This window comes from Ptychodera flava, chromosome 6 (assembly GCF_041260155.1).
Source record: "Ptychodera flava strain L36383 chromosome 6, AS_Pfla_20210202, whole genome shotgun sequence".
NCBI lineage: Eukaryota > Metazoa > Hemichordata > Enteropneusta > Ptychoderidae > Ptychodera > Ptychodera flava.
In genome coordinates, this window is record NC_091933.1 from 13,854,673 (window position 1) to 13,874,010 (window position 19,338).

General features: G+C 36.1%; 1 protein-coding gene across 4 annotated transcripts in view; it reads right to left on the reverse strand.

Moving 5' to 3' along the window:
* Positions 1-19,338, reverse strand: part of LOC139134897 (dedicator of cytokinesis protein 3-like) — a 69,335-nt gene that overhangs the window by 39,350 nt on the left and 10,647 nt on the right. For all 4 annotated transcript variants that reach the window (XM_070701985.1, XM_070701983.1, XM_070701984.1 and 1 more), the window contains exons 2-8: positions 12,289-12,378; positions 6,993-7,033; positions 5,897-5,952; positions 2,596-2,692; positions 1,328-1,570; positions 810-839; positions 413-561 (exon numbers count right to left, since the gene is read on the reverse strand). In XM_070701985.1, coding sequence (XP_070558086.1) covers positions 413-561; positions 810-839; positions 1,328-1,570; positions 2,596-2,692; positions 5,897-5,952; positions 6,993-7,033; positions 12,289-12,378 — 706 coding nt within the window. The remainder of the gene's footprint in view (positions 1-412; positions 562-809; positions 840-1,327; positions 1,571-2,595; positions 2,693-5,896; positions 5,953-6,992; positions 7,034-12,288; positions 12,379-19,338) is intronic.

Here is a 19,338-nt window from a genome sequence, read left to right on the forward strand (position 1 = left end):
TGTGTGATATAAAGATGATATGTTTGTAAAATTTATGTTATTTTCATTCATGTGCTACACTTTTGTTGTTAATCAGAAAATATCTTTTTACTATTTTTCTTTCTCAGTTATTAAAATGTTTGGAACACAGTGCTGTATTTAAAATCAACTGATTTTATTACAAAAATTACTTTCTGGTACACACGTATTGGATGACCAATCCACATATCTACTCAAGGAAATTTACAAATTCAAATCACGCCAAAATACAGTACATGGTGTTCTGCAATATGATGTGACTAGAGTTGTTCATGGTGAAACTGTGATTCACGAATATTCATTTGAGTTCCTGTTACATGTAAATATCAAGTGAACATTGGGGTCAAAAATCGCTGCTGAATATTTCTACCCAATAGAAAAACCAGAGTCCCACCTGATAAATATGCCCTCTTTTGCATCATACAGAGACAGGAATATTTCCACATCCTCTCCAACGTTTGATTCAAATTTTTCCACCATGCAGTGCAAGTGGTGAATGGGAACACTCTCACGTTTTTTATTCTTCCGAAGAATGCCTCGTGTCTAGTTGGAAAAAAATATTACAGAGTGACACAAGCTGTGATCAATAATTTGTACAAAAACATTTCTACTTAAAAGGCAATGACAATATCATAACACATATCATAGATCAAATAAGGTAGATAAAAGTCGAATTCAGAATCTGATATTTGAATGTTTTGCATGAGTGATAGAGGCATAAATCATACCAGATATAAACTTTAATGAATTTCATTTACAAGATAGACTTTACAAAGAATGGCGATACTTACAGACCGAGTATCCTCCCTACTCTGAAAGTGCTGTAGAAATTTAAAAAAAATAATAATGAACTAATGAATTTAAGTGATAAATGCTTTATTCTAATGTTTTCAATTTCATCTGCAGCTTCATGTATATTTCCTTAACAAGCTCAGTTTGAACTTTGAACTTTAGACATTGTGCACTGTGAAGACAAAGGGATTTCTAAGTTGCTTGGTGTTTAGCTTAGTGAATATACAAAGACTGCACTGGGTATTTACAATCACAAAACACACAAAAACACTAGTGAGCTTATTTAAATTTTGCAGGAAAGAAAAAAAAAAAAGCCTGACAGATCACTTCTCAAAAGTAACAATGTTTTGACAAATGGTGACCCATGACTCATGATGCGTATTCCTGAAATTTGAGACACAACAAAGGAAAGCTAAGAATACGCTGATTATCATATTTAATATCTTTCCGCAAAGAATCACTGAAGCAGTTTTCAGTTTTCTGAAATACAAACGGTGAATACTTCCTAAGCTCTTACAAGTTTGAAAAGCTCCACAACGCTGGTCTTATCAACATCAGCGATTTCACACTCCATCCTGGGGACAAGATCCAATCCCATTTGACTGTTACCCCAGTCAATCTTCCCCGCAGCAATTCTCTTCAACTCTGTCAGCTGTTCCTGTGTCCGATCCCCTGACATTATCTGTCGCCGGATGTCTATCAGTTCCAACATGACTTTTCGTATTGTGATGTAGTGACGTTCAAACCTGTCATCTTTTCCCTGAGAATGGATGAAAATGCCATAGTGTGTTAATTGTAGATGAACTGTGCTGTTCAATATGTGGACACAATAACACGTTTCATATTTCATATTGGTACATCAACACTCCATCTATTTCATTGGAATTATCTTGTAGATCATCTTACAACTCATCTGCTGACTGCATTTCTATATTTTAATGTATGCATTCACAAGCATATTTGCCCAAAGTGACCCTACCAAACTTTTCTAAATTTTCACTCGTAAAAGCAAAACATTTTAAATAGTTGTAAAAAATTGGCTGGACCAGCACCTTTGCAGATATTAACTCTAAAATTCCCCATGATGAAATTCTCAGAAAGCTCTCATGGTGAGAGGTAAGACCATACAAATATCAGTAGAGAAAAAAAGCAGACTTTACTTCTGAATCCTAAATACTCTGACTAAAATGTACAATATTACCTTAGAGGATATATATTTGAATTTGAATGTGCTAGACATGAGATTATAGGATCTAGGAGAAGACATCTTTTTACCAAAAGATAACATGTGTATATCCAATGAATGCATCCATTCAAACAACACGCCATTTAAACAACACGTCTATTTCAAAGAAATAATTGTAATGCTGGAGTCTAGAAGTTTGGCTGCAATTTTTATCAGTTTTTGATTTATGAAACTGAATATAGGAACACATTTTACAAAGCTATTTAAAGGTTTTAAAATTAAAGCAAAACTAGAAACAACTGATACATTTAATGCAGAGGAACCAATTATTCTACTTTTTTTTATTTCTACTTCAAACTGTGTACTGTAATTTGCAAAATAGGACTAGGACTGGGAAGTTTATGATGTTATTGATAACTTGGTGATAATTTTTAATGATTTCAGGTAACTTTCATGACATACACTGTACTATTAATGAATATTTGCATATTCAACATGGTCAGCACACAGTTTGAAAGAGGAACTATTAAAGTTGACTTGATATGATCACCACATCGACCAGATAATATCCTACCCCTGACCCCAGAGGTCATACTTACCAGGTAAAACTTTTTCCAAATTGCTCCCCATTCTCTGAGTACTGACGTTATCTCTAAGGCAATGTTATCTTCCACCGGAGTCACAGTCTCATACTGTCTGTTGACAGATATTTTCAAAAAAATAAATCCATTAGTAAGCCAAATATCAAAAGCTGATTAACTTTTTTCTAAATCTGTCCAACCCCTCCCCTGTGATCTATCTTACATTTTCATAGTGATATTTATTTTCTTAAAAGAACTAACATGCTGTCCACATTATTTAGTGTGAAGGTCTCATGCATTTGTATCAAATTTGATACTTCAGTCGATATACATTTATGATTATATAAACCACTTCTTTGGATGTTATCAGGTAGAAATGTGGGACATCTGCATGCAATAAAATTTTTCAGGACTCATAACAGGACTCATGATCTTTCTCGCAGTCAAGAGTTATGACAGGGACTTTCATCAAAATAGGGATAAAACAGGAAACTTTCATAGATTTCTGGCTTACAGTTCAGGTACAGCTATTATTAGACACACTTTAGGTCAGAATAACCTAACTGGAGTAATATCTCAGTAGAAATCACAGCTGGCGTGTCACTTGCACTCACACTCATTGTCAACACTGACATTATTTGGTCAAGATTATTGGACAATAAACAAAGGCCTGCGACATTCCGACCCAGTTTTAGAGTGATGTATTGGTATGGCTCCCTTGAGTAGTGGCCTGAAGTGATACTACTATCACAATAACTTGGTCTGAGGTCAAGCTGTTTCACTCTGTGACCAATCTCACTGTCATGTACAGTAGTGAGTGGGGTCACGGATCATAAAGCACAATAGATAACTGCAGCCAGTTGTCGTTTGGTCTAATTTCAGTTATCACAACTTGTCACTGTGGTATTTGTGTCAAAGTAGTTCCTACGCCTTTCAAAGTGACTTTCTGCAATTTCAATCTTGCAAATCAAAGCATTGTACAAAATTTAAAAGATAAAATATGAGTTCATTTTCTAGGATTGAAATTTACATGTTTCATACTGGGACTAATATTTTTGTTAAATGGCTGATGTCTAAGCATTGACCTAAAAATGCCTGTGATAACATCTTTCAGACCCCATTTAACTTGGGAAATGCTAACCTGAATAGTTAATTACAGAATTTGATCTGGGTATTGTCAGTTGTGCGAATTCCCCTCTCTTTCGAAGTCAATTATTTCCCCACCGTCCCCTTTTTATGGTGCAAAATGTGTACATAAGAAGGGAACATTATCTACAGCATTTGACGAACAGCATTACTGAACATTTCATCAAATCAAGGCCTAGGTCTTGGACAAATTTTTAACTTAATATCTATGGTGGTTTTTCCATTGCAAATTTATTTTGACCGAAGAGAACCCGGTACAAGTGTGTCTTCACACTGCACCAAAACAGCAAAGATTTTGCACAGTGCAGTGATGATAATATTGAGATGATACTCTTTTTGATTTTCAACTGGAAAGAGATTGATGCTCCATTTAATCACGGTCTCGCCACAAAACGGTCAAGAAACGCCACCAGTTTCTTTTGTTATAGTCCGGGTTTCGATTGGGCTTTCTGTTGATTTAACTGATGGGGATAATCCCGGATTATCACGCGTGCGGCGGGAGGTGTTAACAGTTACGTGCATAAAATTATCGTAAGCAGAAACTTAATTCTCCCAGAATGCATTCTGATTATTGTCTGCGCATGCGTCTAAAGGCCAAAGTTTGTTTACATCTGCCTGCCGTTGAGTCACGCAGCGTGAACTATGTACAAGTTCGGAGACGATTTCGTCAATTTTGACGACTCCCATGTTGATTGGGACTTCATTTTGGAAGATAAAAATCCTGCGTCGACACGTACTGCTGCGAAACCCAAGCCTTGCGTGGTCTTCCAATGTCCACAGTGTAGCAATCGATACAATCAGTTTGTATATAGGAAATACCCATCGATGGGCTGACCACGGTCTCTCGTGGGTAACATACGAAAACCCATACACCACATGATTTGTATCTCACTTGATCCTCAATCAGGAAAATCCATGGCAGAGAGTTTGGCACCCAGGCTTGGGGAGGTCATGTCACCAAAATGTCGCGACACTTGTAGGGTTTCTAGATTCTCTAAATTTGGCGGTCTGAGAATTCGAAAGGTCGACAAAATCAAAACATTGGGTTCGGCAGTAACTTGTGTCTTTAAGAAAGAACAGATTCCGTCATGAACCTGATTGCCTACTTTTGAGAAGACTGAACGATCGGTAGGGACGCACTTGACACCTCTGAACGATCGATAAAGGAGAAAAAAAGGGGGAAAAAACGTTGCACTATTACCATAACGCCAACTCTCAATGGGTCGACGCACGGTCGACGGGAGCACATTCAAAAACAAGGTCATCGTAAGAGTTCCCTGATTTCGTGCATTGAATTTTGTTGAAAACGATTAAAAATTTTAAATCGAACTCTCAAAGTTTGGAACTGAGGAATTATCATGTTAAATCGATATGAAAAAGGAGTTAAGGAAGACATTTTAGGATTTTCCCATGTATGGCATACGACTCGTCGATCCCAAGCGACGCCATTTTGTTTTTTCTTAAAAATATATACGCGGCAAAAAAGACTAGTTTTCTTGTCGAATTAGGTTTCAAAATAACAACACAACACGATTCCCTATTTTTTCGAAGTCTTGGCCTTGTTAGGAGGTGCATGACTTACTTTTCTGATGAAAGGTGAAAAAACAAACGGGGGAGTAAAATTCACAGTGTTACCAAAATGCATGGCGTCGGTCAAGATCACCTCATGGCTGAACTCAGCCATAAAATATCATCCAAGATTTCTCGATAGTGACCTAGATCTTTAAGAAACTGTTTTACTCATCTTCTCACCAGTCTTCAAATACATGCGAAACAGTGCAGAAAGATGAAAATAAAGTAGCTTGATTGACTGAAAATCGTAGGATACCGGAGGGGGACCGAGTCACAAGACGCCACTGAAACAAGACGCTAACTTGCCTATGACGTCATTCGTTCCTGCGTCCACCGCAACGCGGACTGTTGCAACTGTGTAGGTGATTAGCACCTTTGAACAAAAGCGTTTCTTGACCGTCTTGTGGAGGGACCGTGATTTAATATGCAGACTGCCTGTGACGTCATAACTGTACAGGTATCTGACTTGGATATAACCTGTTTGATGGCAAAAACCAAATGCTGTTAAAATATTTGCTGAGAACCTGAAATCATGATAAACAGAGACATTCCATTGTCTCTGTCTGTCTTTGTCCATCTCAGTAGTCTGCATTTCACTTACCCTTTATTGTCCACTTTGCACTTCTTGAGATGTACATAAGATGATGGAAATACACCCTGAAGAAGACAGGAATGAGAGAGACTCTTGTAATTGGTTGAACAGAAAATGTCTTCATGCTATTTAACAATTGCATGCGGCATGATTTCCTACTCATACATGTTAATGAATAAAGAGAAATGAACTGAGAATATTGACCAAAAAAATTTCACTAATGAAAGAAAAATCATTGACAATGACTATATGTTCATAACGTCAGAGACTTTGTGACACAGAGAGAATAAATTGGATGCAACATGGATAAACTGGGCTAAATCTCTTGAACATAACTCCCATTTTGGACTTTACCTTGTTTAGGCATAACAATGACACAAATTTCTGAACTATCGGAAATATGTTGCAATCACGTGAAGTCCCTGTCAGTTGCAATCTTTCTATCACCTCCCTATAACTCTATTAGCTTTCGGAGAACTCAAGCGTGAAGAGCTACCATGAGTCCCTTGAAACGGATCAAAGTATTTATCACCGGGATGATATACTGGCTAAGAGCATCGGCTGCTTCAGAGTATAGGCAGTCTGCCATGAACGCTGTGACAATGTGTTCAACAGGAAATACTGCTCTACTGCAACTCATTCGATCCTAGCACCTGGAAAACATCCTATTAGCTTTTCCGAACAGGGATCCTTCTATTGTTGTATAACTACTGATGTGTGGCAAGTTCATTGAACTGGAGGATCTCTCTTTGATCTGAGAGATAATCTGTAAAATCACCTGCTGGATTGTGTTAAATACCCAAAGCTATAACCTAAAATTGATCTATCAGTTAGTAACACAACAGTATCTATTGAAAATCAAGCATACTTAATACCAATCAAACAAGCATTAGTTCTCTTCCACCACATTAAACAGATTTTATCAAATCAATCCCTTCCTAATTCTCTGTAATCTTCTTCTCTTTTATTTTTGCAAAAAGACAAATATATGTAGAGCTGCCTACATGTTAGGTACATGTAGTAGTGCACTCACACATCAAAAATACCAAGGACTGGACACAGAAAGAAACACATGCTGAAAATATACAAATATTTTGATGGGTACCTTGTGATTTTTGTTTCTGGTTGAAAAGCCACGCAACCAACCTGCAAAAGAAATGGCGAAAATGGAATTTTTATGATTTTGAAAAAAGTCTTGAAATCTCTGTTGAAAATTCACTGATATCTCTTGCGTATAAATAACAACATTTTGCATTTCACGACTCACTAGTCACTGTTTGAGCGGAGACCACACAGACTACACAAATTAACAAATGTTTATAATATTGGCATAACTCCAGCAGATTTTATTCTTGTTCCTAAGATATAGAATTTTGATATTTTATACCAACTGGCCCTATGGCTGAATGTCTTGCGTGTATTCCCTATACTTTAATGTTGGCTGTGCCCTGATTTGTTTGTCATTGTGGGTGTTTCTGCTGAGCAGTGGGCACGAATGGTAATATTTGCCAAGCAGCTTCCACAAATAAAACTTCATTAACAGAGGTGGGCGTACCACACATGTTCAAAGTTGTTGCATATGGTGCATTTTTGTAAAACTAAAAGGTTAAAAGGTGGCAAGGCCAAATTGAAAGATGTTTCTCTCATTACTCTTTGCAAAAAAAAGGCACCACAACTTAACACTCAGAAATAATATAAAGAAGTCTTTGCTGTCTAGTCTGTGTAATAGGAATAATCAAGGTTGTGTAGGCCTGGATGTTACCTATTTCCCTGTAGACACACATCTGGAAAGGAAGCCATACAACTTCACATTCTTCAAATCAGATACTAGAATCATAATAATAATATCCTGTCATTTTTATTCTATGTATTTCTTGTATTAAACTTGTAAAACAATTTATTTTGTCAATTAAGGAGTATCCACAGTGTTTGTTGCTTTATGATCGAGGAAAATTCTTGTTTACTCACACTACCAGAGAATTCATGCTCAGAGTCCATTATCGCACAATTTCTATAAGTAGTTATATTGAAGAGAAAGTCTTTAATTTTTAACACAAAGGCAAAGCTGTGATTCCATTAAATTTAGTTTTTCAAAACAAACAGTATCAAGATCAATAAATTTACTGTTGCTATTCAAAATTTTTAGATAATAATTGTCAATACAAATACTGATACTTAAATTGATACAAACTCTATGTTCAGCAAATGATAAAGCATTTTTTCATAATATTAAGACTATTGAAGTCTTTAAATTTACCGAAGAATAATTTTGCAATCCCTGAGCATCAAGCACAAGCATTTATTTGCCTTTAATGACTATCTTTGCTTTATTTTCTCGGTAAATCACTGTAGAATTCACATGGGAATGTTGCTGTTGAAAATCCTAGATTCCTAGGGTTCTCTTCTGAGGAGACTAAACATACAATTTGTATTCATACAACGGTTCTTTGCCACTTTAGGGCAATAGTGGCTCAATTTACACTCAGAAAGGCTAATTTCATCCTTTCTACAGACACCGTTTTACAACCGTAGTCAAACAAATAGAGTACCGTATTAGATTGCTAGTCAATTACAGTGTACATTTCCTGAAATACACACAGATTTGCGTAAAAAATCGCAAGCTTCGGTACCCGTTCCGATGGTGTTACATGCAAACAGTGAGTCAGTCTACAGAAATAGATACCGGTACATGCCAACACTGCCAACTGAATAAAAACCAAACATCTATTTCATTTCTATAGAAATGTTCAATCTTATCTAATCATATTGAATATCATACTGATTTCCCTATCATGTTTGATTCATTTTAAAAAATAAAACATTTCCATGTAATTTACATTATTGTAATAATTGATGTGATGTGGCCTGGGTGAGAACAGTTGCAAATTGCAATACAAAATTAACATCTTTGTTATGGTCACTGTCAATACATTGGAGTGATATAAGATGATAATTCAATGATAAGAGTGTTCAAAGTCTGAATATAAATAATATAGACCCTAGATATTTAGTCGATGCTGTAATTTCCTAGTTCCTCTTTTTTTTCTCATGAGTTTTAGATATGCTATTTTCAAATCTTGCAATATCACAATTATACATACTATTTAATAAATTTATATTATTATGATCATTAGTTTGCAGTATTTTCCATTTTAAAGACTGCAATCCATAATTTTGGCTCAGCAATAGCATTCTAAATGTAAAACTGCTCTGCTGAAAGCTACAAGGAAATGCTGTGTTTTCTATGCAAATATAGAGCCTAGACAAGACAAGGCCAGAAATCGCATAATTTTTTCATTCGTGTTTTGCCTGTTACCTTTTATTTATTAGATGATGATTTGCAAAACAGAATTTTGGAAAATGTTGTTCACTTGTATCCTACTGTAGTCTGAGAAAAGAAGAAGTGAGTTAGACGCAAATATGTAAAACCATACTGGTATCAGTCATGTTATTGGTGATATGTAGGAGTACTGGTAGATAGTCTACTTCAGTTTGGCAAATTGCCATGGATTACATCATACAAATGATTGATTACAAACCCTGGATTACCACAGTACTACATTGAAACATGACTTTGTTTTGATTTATCAGGAAGCCTTCAACATATCTATGAAGTGTTAATAAGGGCAAGAAAGCAAAAAATGTCAAACCATTGTGCAAACCTTGTATTTTCCAATTTCATACCGCCTATCTTCAGCGATGACGGGGTTTTTACACTTATTTTCCAGGAATTATAACACTGCTTTCGAATCTCTGTACTGCTTTATGCAGGTGTCTGAAAAATTACCTGTTGCGCATCTTTCACCATGATAAAGAAAGTCAGAAATCCAAATTTGCATTCCTAACTTTGAACCCAGAAAATGGAATTGACAGCTGTTGCGCTACTTTTTGCTTTGACTCATGAATTCTTCACCACATACCTACCGGGTACATGATGAAGAATTTGTGAATCATCACAAAGGTAACCAACTTACGCATTGTTGTGTATGACATGACAGGTATGACCTATGACAGTTTTTCAGGGTTTTTTTTCAAAAAGTCATTGACTCCTTTTTTCAGGAAACGAAAGCCAGGGGATGCAAATTTCTGAGATTAATTAAACCTAGTTTCACAAGACCTGGTATACATATTGTAACTGTAATCATTTCTGTTTATAGCTGCTCTATCGTCTGCGTTGGCGATTTCACAGAAATGAAAATATGTGGAATTTCCACACATTACAGTTCAATCCAACTGATGTACAAACACCTTGGTCAATATGTGAAGTTAAAGTTTCAGTTTCTGATAGTTGAAGATGAAGTAGCTCGTATTTAAGGTTACGTTTATATAGTTTTTGTTGATTTTTCTTTTGTATGTTTTTTTATTTTATTTTTTTGTGTTAATCATTTTCACATGGTCAGATGTAAACTAGTAGAGCCTAGTTATGCCTTCTGAAACATTGAACAAACAACTTTGGAACTGACAGAGTATCTTAAACATCTCAACCTCTGCAAAACTGGCATGAAATATATAGGAGTACTTGAGTTATTATAATTGCCGGGCACTTTATAAACACTGTCAATGAAACTGACACACTAGACTGTTAACTGCACCATCAACAGTTAGAGTATTGACAGTTTTCTCATGAGAAAATACTAGAGTGAGCACTGAGTGGCCAGTAAACAATTTAGCAGCTGTACCAGTATAGGTATGCAGGTACGCGTTCTGTCTAAGAACTTGCAAAGAACACATTGACCATGACACTGGAATTGAGCTTGAAGTCACTGACCTACATGCATTGAACCATTGAGCAAACTGAATGGCTGGTGTTCTGACTTACAGGCTATACATTGCAGTGATACTACAACTGAATAAAACCTCTGAAAGGAGGTAAACAGTGATGAAATTCACTCAATGGGTATTCTGTCTATAGGGCATTGAGTCAATAGGTATCCTGTTCTAGGGATACATTGACATTGTTCTCTGTAGGGGCCCAGTGTTTTCACTGTATATCCTTGGCCAGGCTGACATGATTCGGTATTGCAAGCATGGGAGATATTTCAGCGTACACGGGTATGTCACAGCATGCATGCTGTAGAAATGGACATCAAGCCAAGGTCGAATTTGCTGGTTGTCTCTTTCAAGACTATAGTTTCTATTCCACAAAAACTTGTCAATTTAGTTTTGCAGACTTGAATGCAACCATGAAAAAGACATCAGAAAAATTAAATTTGAATTTTTTTATCAGGATTGCCTTGTGATTAAATTCTCAGTTAATGATAGTTTCACTATTGTACATTTTCAATTGGAAGATATACAGAATACTTACAGCAATCATGCCATAAAACAGATATTGATTTTTAATAATTTCAACTTTATTTTCACATGGATGATACACACTGTAGAGTACCTGTATATCACCAAAAATTTATGTTTACTCTCTCACTTCCTGTCACATATTATTTTGAAAGAAAATAAATATGCCAGCTATTGGGATAGCCTTGAGAGATTGGACTGAAAACACTATCAAAACACCATGGGTATTCATAATTGACCTTGCCTATACAGTGGACAAGATTTACAGACTATGCACACATTGAAACACACTAAGCTAAGCAGACCTTGTATGGAGACACCGTTTTTAATCACTGACAGAGATTAATATGAAATCAGCCTGGGGAATTGTGTGGCATACAGAAAACACTTGAAAGCTTGCAGAACTTAAAAATTTGTTTATGGCAAGACCGGCTCATTTCCTTCACATGACTGGTTAATAGTTCAAAACAACTTTTGTTGAGTGAATGGCGTTTCTGGGGTTATTTGTGAGAGTGTGTGTGGGGGGGGGGGGGGGGGTCCTAGAAAAGGAACAAATTTCACAAATGACAAATATTTCAAATTCATGTACTGGTTCTCATATGTTGAACATTGCAATTAAGTCCTGCACTTCAATGCTAGAAACTTTTTGTCATATCTTGCATGTCAGTAAATCTTGCATACATCTACACTTGTGTTACTCTACACCTGTGTTACTGTGCACTTGAAACTAAAGTTATATATTGTAACAGGGTGATAGTATAACCTGGCAGACTTCATAAATCAAATTAATCAGAACAATTGTGTCCTCAGATTACTTCAAACATGTAGCTACTGCAAAGAAAGATTGTGGAGAAAGTTTTATTAAGGTCTTAAAATTGTTGAATGTTTACACATCGTTTATTTTGATAAACAACACAGACCTTGATTTGAAGACCTTAGCAATAGCATTGATTCTTTTCTCAATGAAGGTCAACATTACTTTGTTTGGGTCAACTGATTCACAAGATCTTCCTTGTTTGGAATACAAGTACAAAGAACCAGTACACATATTTCACAATTGGTGGCAAAATTGATATGATAACTGTCTAAGTGGTATTCTGTCTTACCTTGTCCATCTTCTTCGAGTATTTGAACTGTCTCTCCAATTTCTAGTGACAACCCATGTTTGACAGAGCTTCCATTGAAATTGTAAATGACTGAAAGACACAAAAACACAAAGTAGAACTATGAAATTAGCTTTGATACTTATACTCAATTTATGGAATGTTAACTAGTATGGTATCTATTTTTTTTATTGATTTTGTTTTGATAATAAAAAGTACAATCCCTATACACAAAAATACCGTCAATGACGCTGTACCTTCTCTAATGTGTGGCCAGGTCAGGTAATTGGTTGTTGGCATGAAGTTGTTGGTAAATAGTTGATGATGTAGGGGCATGAGGTGGGATATGGACCCAAAGAACCCAAAAGATGATTAAATACATCAATCAAAAAAATTCTAAGCTACAGTATAAACTGCCTAACAATGTGGAAAAAAGTTAAATAATTCAGAAATAAGAATTAACAGTCCAAAATAGTAATGACGCACTTCCCTACTGACCTGAGTGCATGTGATATACACAACCTGGCATCTGTAAATTAAATGTATACCAAGTGATCATTTTAAGTCACTTTTAACTGTTTTTAATGGATTTTCCAAAGAGTCCTGTGGAAATGATGAAAAACGCTTATCTGGTCTTGTGTTTGCAAAACCTCATGGCCGATAATTGTCATAGTATTGAAAAAAAATTGAAAGTGAAGAAATTACTGTTTTTAATAGGCATATTTTCCTTGAAATACATGACTGTGTAAAGAATATATGCTAAAAATGTTTAAGAGTAAATTTCTTTTCAAATAAATAATTTAATCTGTGACCAAAGGATTTTTATTCTTTGAGTTTACAAATTCACACATTGCAATTTGTTCAATCATCTTGTGCAGCGCAAAATTTATAAAATGACTGAAAAACAAAAAAAATTGGCAGAATTACTGTCTTTGTGATGTAAAATTATGGGTTGACATCACGATAATTGTTAATCTGTTCGAAGTACTACTATACTTTAATTAAAAAAAGAAAAGTTCATGCAGAAACGGTAACATATATTGTCAGCAATGTAGTGTTAATTTTGACTTTTCATCAAAATATGCCTTTGCCGGATACCAAATATATAGGGCGAAATATTAAAATCAGCCATGTTCCGCAAAATCCACACAACAGCATTGATCCTTTTCTAATTTGATTTGATTTGCTTATGTTATCCTTGTATGACAGTCAGTACAATATGGAACTTGAACACAACACAGTGAATAAGTATGCTGTAAATGAAATGGTGTGGCTGCATCCACATGCAGCAATAGAAGTACCTTTGTCTCTCACCCCTCATTTCCAACCTGTCCCATCCCTGAAAAAATAGTTTGGTCTTATATTTATAATGTTAATAATTTCTGTATTTGTTAAAATGTGCGCATCTCAAAAACTTTTGATCATAAAACATTTTCATTGTTTTTTATAATATAGCTGACCAGTCAGTTAACCTGTTTATTTTGAATATTTGCACATTTTTCCTCAGTATTTGACATTTTCAGAATACCTTCAATCTGTCATTTTCTAAATGTTTAAGATGCTCCTTTGTGTGGTCAAGCTTTCCACAAGCATCAAATGTGGTACTTCATATAGGAAGGTCTGCCTCTAGAGGGCGGGCATCATGAACAGTGTTTGTTAGTTATTTCCTCCACATAAACTTCTGCTTGTACTGTAAACAATGAACATGGCCGACGTCCGCTTTTCCTGTCTAAAACTTTCACTCATTTTCGTTCATATGACTCTGAAACTCCAGGAAACGATTGGGAAGAAAGAGTTATCTTGAAATATTGAGGTACTCGCCGATATTTTGCAAAATTAAATGAGAAAAAATGCAAGGAAAATGCCGACAGGCTTACACAATGACCGTTTTCAGACTCAGAGGCATATGATCATCTGCAGTTTATGCAACAGGCCCAGATCACGTGAGGCCATGAGGGGATATCCACGCAACTCAGTACCAAACACTAGCGCTCACAGAGTGAGCAAACAAAGTGAGTACCCCTAACGTCAGCTCAGTAGTCTGTAATAGATTGTAGTCAACTAAGAAACCTTGGAGAAAGGCTTAACACTGTGGCTATGCCACTAAGTCCCTTTTGATTTTTGTCACAGCTCAAAATTGTTCTCCTACACCTCAACCTGAGCCATAAACACCCCCACCAGTTTATGATATGACCCATCACAATAGCATGACGTCAACGGATCTTGACAGACGGAAGTCTTGACAGACGGAAGAAGTTGACACCAGCATACTGGTTTTCAACTCTAATACCTTCTCTGTCTATAAATAGACACGAGAAGGTAAAAACAGCTCAAACCAATGGATTTCTTTTCTATAAAGATTTAAAATTCATCTACAAGATCCCTGAAATATCATACATGTCACTAGACATGATCTTGTCTCTGTGGTGTCACTACATGTAGGTCTCAACGTTCTTGTGAAGTTGGGGAAAATAAGTACATAGTTTGGGAACACTGGTTTCAAACACTGTAAACAGTCGTTCTATGGTTGGTTGTTTGTACCAACGGAGTCTTGAATAAGATGATTACAAACTGCTTCCATTATTATTTCAATAACAAAAGTAAAATGTCAGTACAGTAATACACGATCCACATTAACACAAGATCTGAAAAACATTTATTGGAAGAAGAGTCATTTGCAGGACATCAGCTTCCAAACTACAAATCATTTGTAGTTTATTTATAAAATTTATACAAAAGAAATATCTACCAAAGGAGTGATGTACTTGTAATGTTTACATATAAAAGATACGTCTAACATATAATGTGGCATATGACATAAACAATTACAGTATACAGCGCTATTTCCTGGTTGTTTTGGAGTTCAATGAATCACTGAATCATTTTTGCATGCAAGGACATTTCCTGCTGTGGTAGTCATAAACAAACCAGTAGCAAGTCACATAAACCACAGTCTGACTCAGTTAATGGGGTATTATGTGTAATGGATGGTGTGGTTTATCTATATCTTTGGATGTGGCAACTCCATGTTTATTATTGGTTGGTGTATATAGTTACTGTGTGTCTGCCTCTGGCATAGACTTTGATTGGCATCCTCAGCGTCCATGCAATGCCACAAGCTACATGTATATTACTAGAGATAAAAAAGGATTTTGTTTTTTATAAACACACTACCATACTGTTGAAAAATTTCATTGTATTATCACAATCAAACTTAAGCACTGGCAAGAAAATTTTAATAATCAATTTGAATTAGCCATCACAAGTTCCTCATAACTACGAGATGTTTTGCTGCACAGAACACAACATTTTTAAGCCCCTGTCAGCTAACTGTAGCCTCACATCCAAAATGTCAAAAACTGCAAATTTTTGTCAAAGCACAAAAAACCAGCCAGTTTCAACAAGGGAAGTAGAAGCAAGTGTTAAACCACAGTCCTACTGCACCAGTCTGGAAACGCCTATAGTACACAAAGGTGTGAATCAGTTGGCTGATGCGCAGAACGGTACCGCTATCAGCGCTATTTAAAAACCATGACACCCTGACTTGTGTAAGGATGGATGTGATCAAACCATCTTATAATCACTCGAAACATTTCAAAAGCTCTTTCTACATGCTACCTTGATCAAAATGCTATTTTGAATCTTGAACGCACAATTGAAAATGTTTTTCCATTTACAATACACACTCAAGACTCCTTGTGCTTGTATTTCAATGATTCATCATGTTAATAATCTCCCATTTGTGACGGTGAAGACTGTTAAAAATAGAATTGTTTGAGACTACACAGTGGGCAGCAACAACATGCCACAGTTTGATTACACAACACTTTCTGAAAGCTGCATCGCATTTCTTTGAATAGAAACAATGAAATTAAATCATTAAGGAGAGCAGTTTACTACCGATGGGCTTTCATCCAAACATACCAGCACACATGAAGTACTGGTACACACAGAATTGTAAATGTTTGTGCGTACTACAAATTTCATGAACTATTGCCGTCTGGTTTTTCCATTGCACCTGTCTTCCGCATTAAAATACCGTATCTCATCATGATCCTAGCAGAGCTTTGTAACATTGTCATCACAACGAAACTGTCATGATTTGAAGATGCAAGGGATAAACAAATACACAGATTAGTCTGACAACATTGTGGACAGAAGTGGACCAATCAAAGACAACCTTGTAAGGGTGCTGTGGGTAAGCTGAAGCTTAATTTGCATATCTGGGTGTCAATAGGTCAAACAAGGACATATTTTTTCCCCGGACAATACTAAGCTTTATACAACATACCAGTGCAGTAAATATAACCAAACTGACCCTATGACAACTGAGCAGCTCTAACTTGCCATTCTCTGTGATATATACCAATACTCTAGGTGCCATACTAAGCTCCTTGGCTTTCATCAACCAGCAGCCATTTTAAAACTGGTCTGGTAAAAAATCTGAGACTGATCACTTATAGTACCAGTAAACAAATATACAAATAAAAGTACCCAGTTTTTGGACACAACAGAGCAAACTCTACAACCAAACATGCTAAAAAGAGAAAATCGAGAATAAACAAACAACAAGTGACACAGGTCAGTGGTACATGTAGGTTGTGAGGGTTTTACTTCATAAGAAAGTCAATTAATATTTTTTTCTGGCAGAACTCATGCACCATACTGGATAGTTATTAGTATCGAACCAATGATAAAAATAAACAGTACATAAATAGGTGACTTTTACATTTGGTAGATGATCTTGTGAATGCAAATCAACTACAATGTACATATGTACATGTACAGGTATGTACTATGCAAATAAACATCCTGATACACCAGCAAGTCTTGGCGTGACTTCCCTGATTTAAGTTGCTCACTGATCATAATAATTATGTCAATAGTGAAACGATTCAATATTCTTTCAAAAATCCCTTGGAACTGAGTCTATATAACTTCACATTAATTTTGAAATGGTCTATATATTGCAATGGATGCACTGCAGTGAAAAGAAAACTTTGTGATGAGTCAAGCCCTGGTGACGTCATCACCTTAATATGTACATTGAAGTATACAACAAAAGTTGCTATCTCCATGTCATGATGAATGCTTTAATGTCAGATGTCTAAATGTCAGATCAACCAACAAACAAAGGTTACAGCAGTCAAGCTCTGAAGATGAAAGCAATCTTTTGTCTTCCAGTGATTCTCTGTGTATCGAATGCCAGAGCATACAACATATAGATTATGTGAATAGTCTGCTCCAGTGCAGTGGGCTGTGTCTGCATTGGAGTCCCGGCCAGGAGGTCATTAACCTTTACAAGTTATCTGCATTGAAGTGAGACAGAGGGATTTGGGAGTGTACCAGTGTATGCAACTGGTTATCAGCTGATGAAACTAATCATTGAAGTTTTCTCCTTTGCATGGTGATAAATGCCAAAATTTGATAGTGTCCATTTCTGTTTATATGTTGACTTGTTGGACACTCCTCTAGCTGCTGCAAATCGATCGAACTCCTTTTTCAGACCCAGGATGCATATGTGTCCTCATTCCTACCAAATAAATCAACTATATGAGCTAAATGTAGGAATTTCAACAAATTACTTTGCTTCAACCCTTTACTGGTACATATAATATGTATGGGGTTTTTGCATCAAAGAGAATGTTGTTGAGTCATATAGCTTTTAAAAGCGGGTAGAAGGCACATGCATAGGTTTGTGCAAACATCACTGGTTTACAATTTGACAGTGTGTGTACAAATGAAATCGAAGACCGCATAATGTTACGGATCTGACCAAGACAAATGTGGCGTACATGACAAAGGAAATACATCAGATCACATTATCAGCAAGCCCACCATCAACCGACTTCTATGTCACATGATATGGCTGCTACAAGACCAGGAATCAGGGATGTGACCCAATGTATAATAATTTAAGTCAGAAAAAGTATTAGCCCGTGACAACAGATGACCAACATTTGAGGTCAAACTTATGTACATTTGTTCTGCAAAATATACACAGCTTTTCAAGGTTACTGGTTGAATGTCACCAAGGGTTAAGTAATCCCGTCAAAAAAATGTCTGTAAAATTTGGGGTAGTAGTATTGCTAGAAGCCAGACATGTGGGCGGTGCATAAATACAAACTTGTAGAAGAGTTATGATGTAGCTGTGATACCTCGCAATTTGGAATTCACAATTGCCTATTTGTTACTATTTGAAGTGCTAATGCTGCTGACACCCTAAACCCAAGCCCATTCTTAAAGGATGGCATACTTGGGGCACTCAGCATTGATTCCCTGATTGGCAAAAGGAAATACATTCTGAATCTGAATGTAAAAAATTTGCGAGTTTCATAAATGATAATGCTACCTGAGTGGATTACATGTACTACTCTGCAGCTAATCTGATTTACCAGCGTCCTGTACATGTTTATATGAGAGTTCAGTACACTTTGAGCTATTTTCATCATTCAGAAGACCCCACACAAAATAAGACAATTATGTGCACAGAATAACATATCTTGTAACCTAGACCCTATACTTCACTTTCGGCCTTCACCCAGGAGTGTGGCGAAGGCTGAAAGCGAAGTGTAGGGTCTAGGCTACATACGGTATATTGTGGAAAGATTTTCAACAGTAAGACAACAGGAAGGAATCTGCTTATGCACAGAAATTACTTCTAGAAACTTTTAAAAGGTGACATTTGAAGTTGTGTTTGACTCTGATGGCATACCCACTCTGTATTTGGGCATATTTCATAATGCAGGACACCCACTAAAATCGTTCTATGAAAGTACTATCTAATACACACTTTGCAAACCTTTGTTTTCCACTGAAGTTTAAATCACTATTTGCTGCCTACTTTAATCTCAATAGTAATATTTCTCATTAATTATTTTTCAATCATACAATAAAATCAAATCCAATGTTTGTCATTCTGGCACAGTCATAAACCAAGTAACTTTCACCAATATCCAAATCTTTTACTTTGGCACTTTTGATGAAATTCCAGTGTGACTGCATCGTTGGTCAGCAGCTTGATGGATGGATTTTTCTGATTTATAAAGTTTG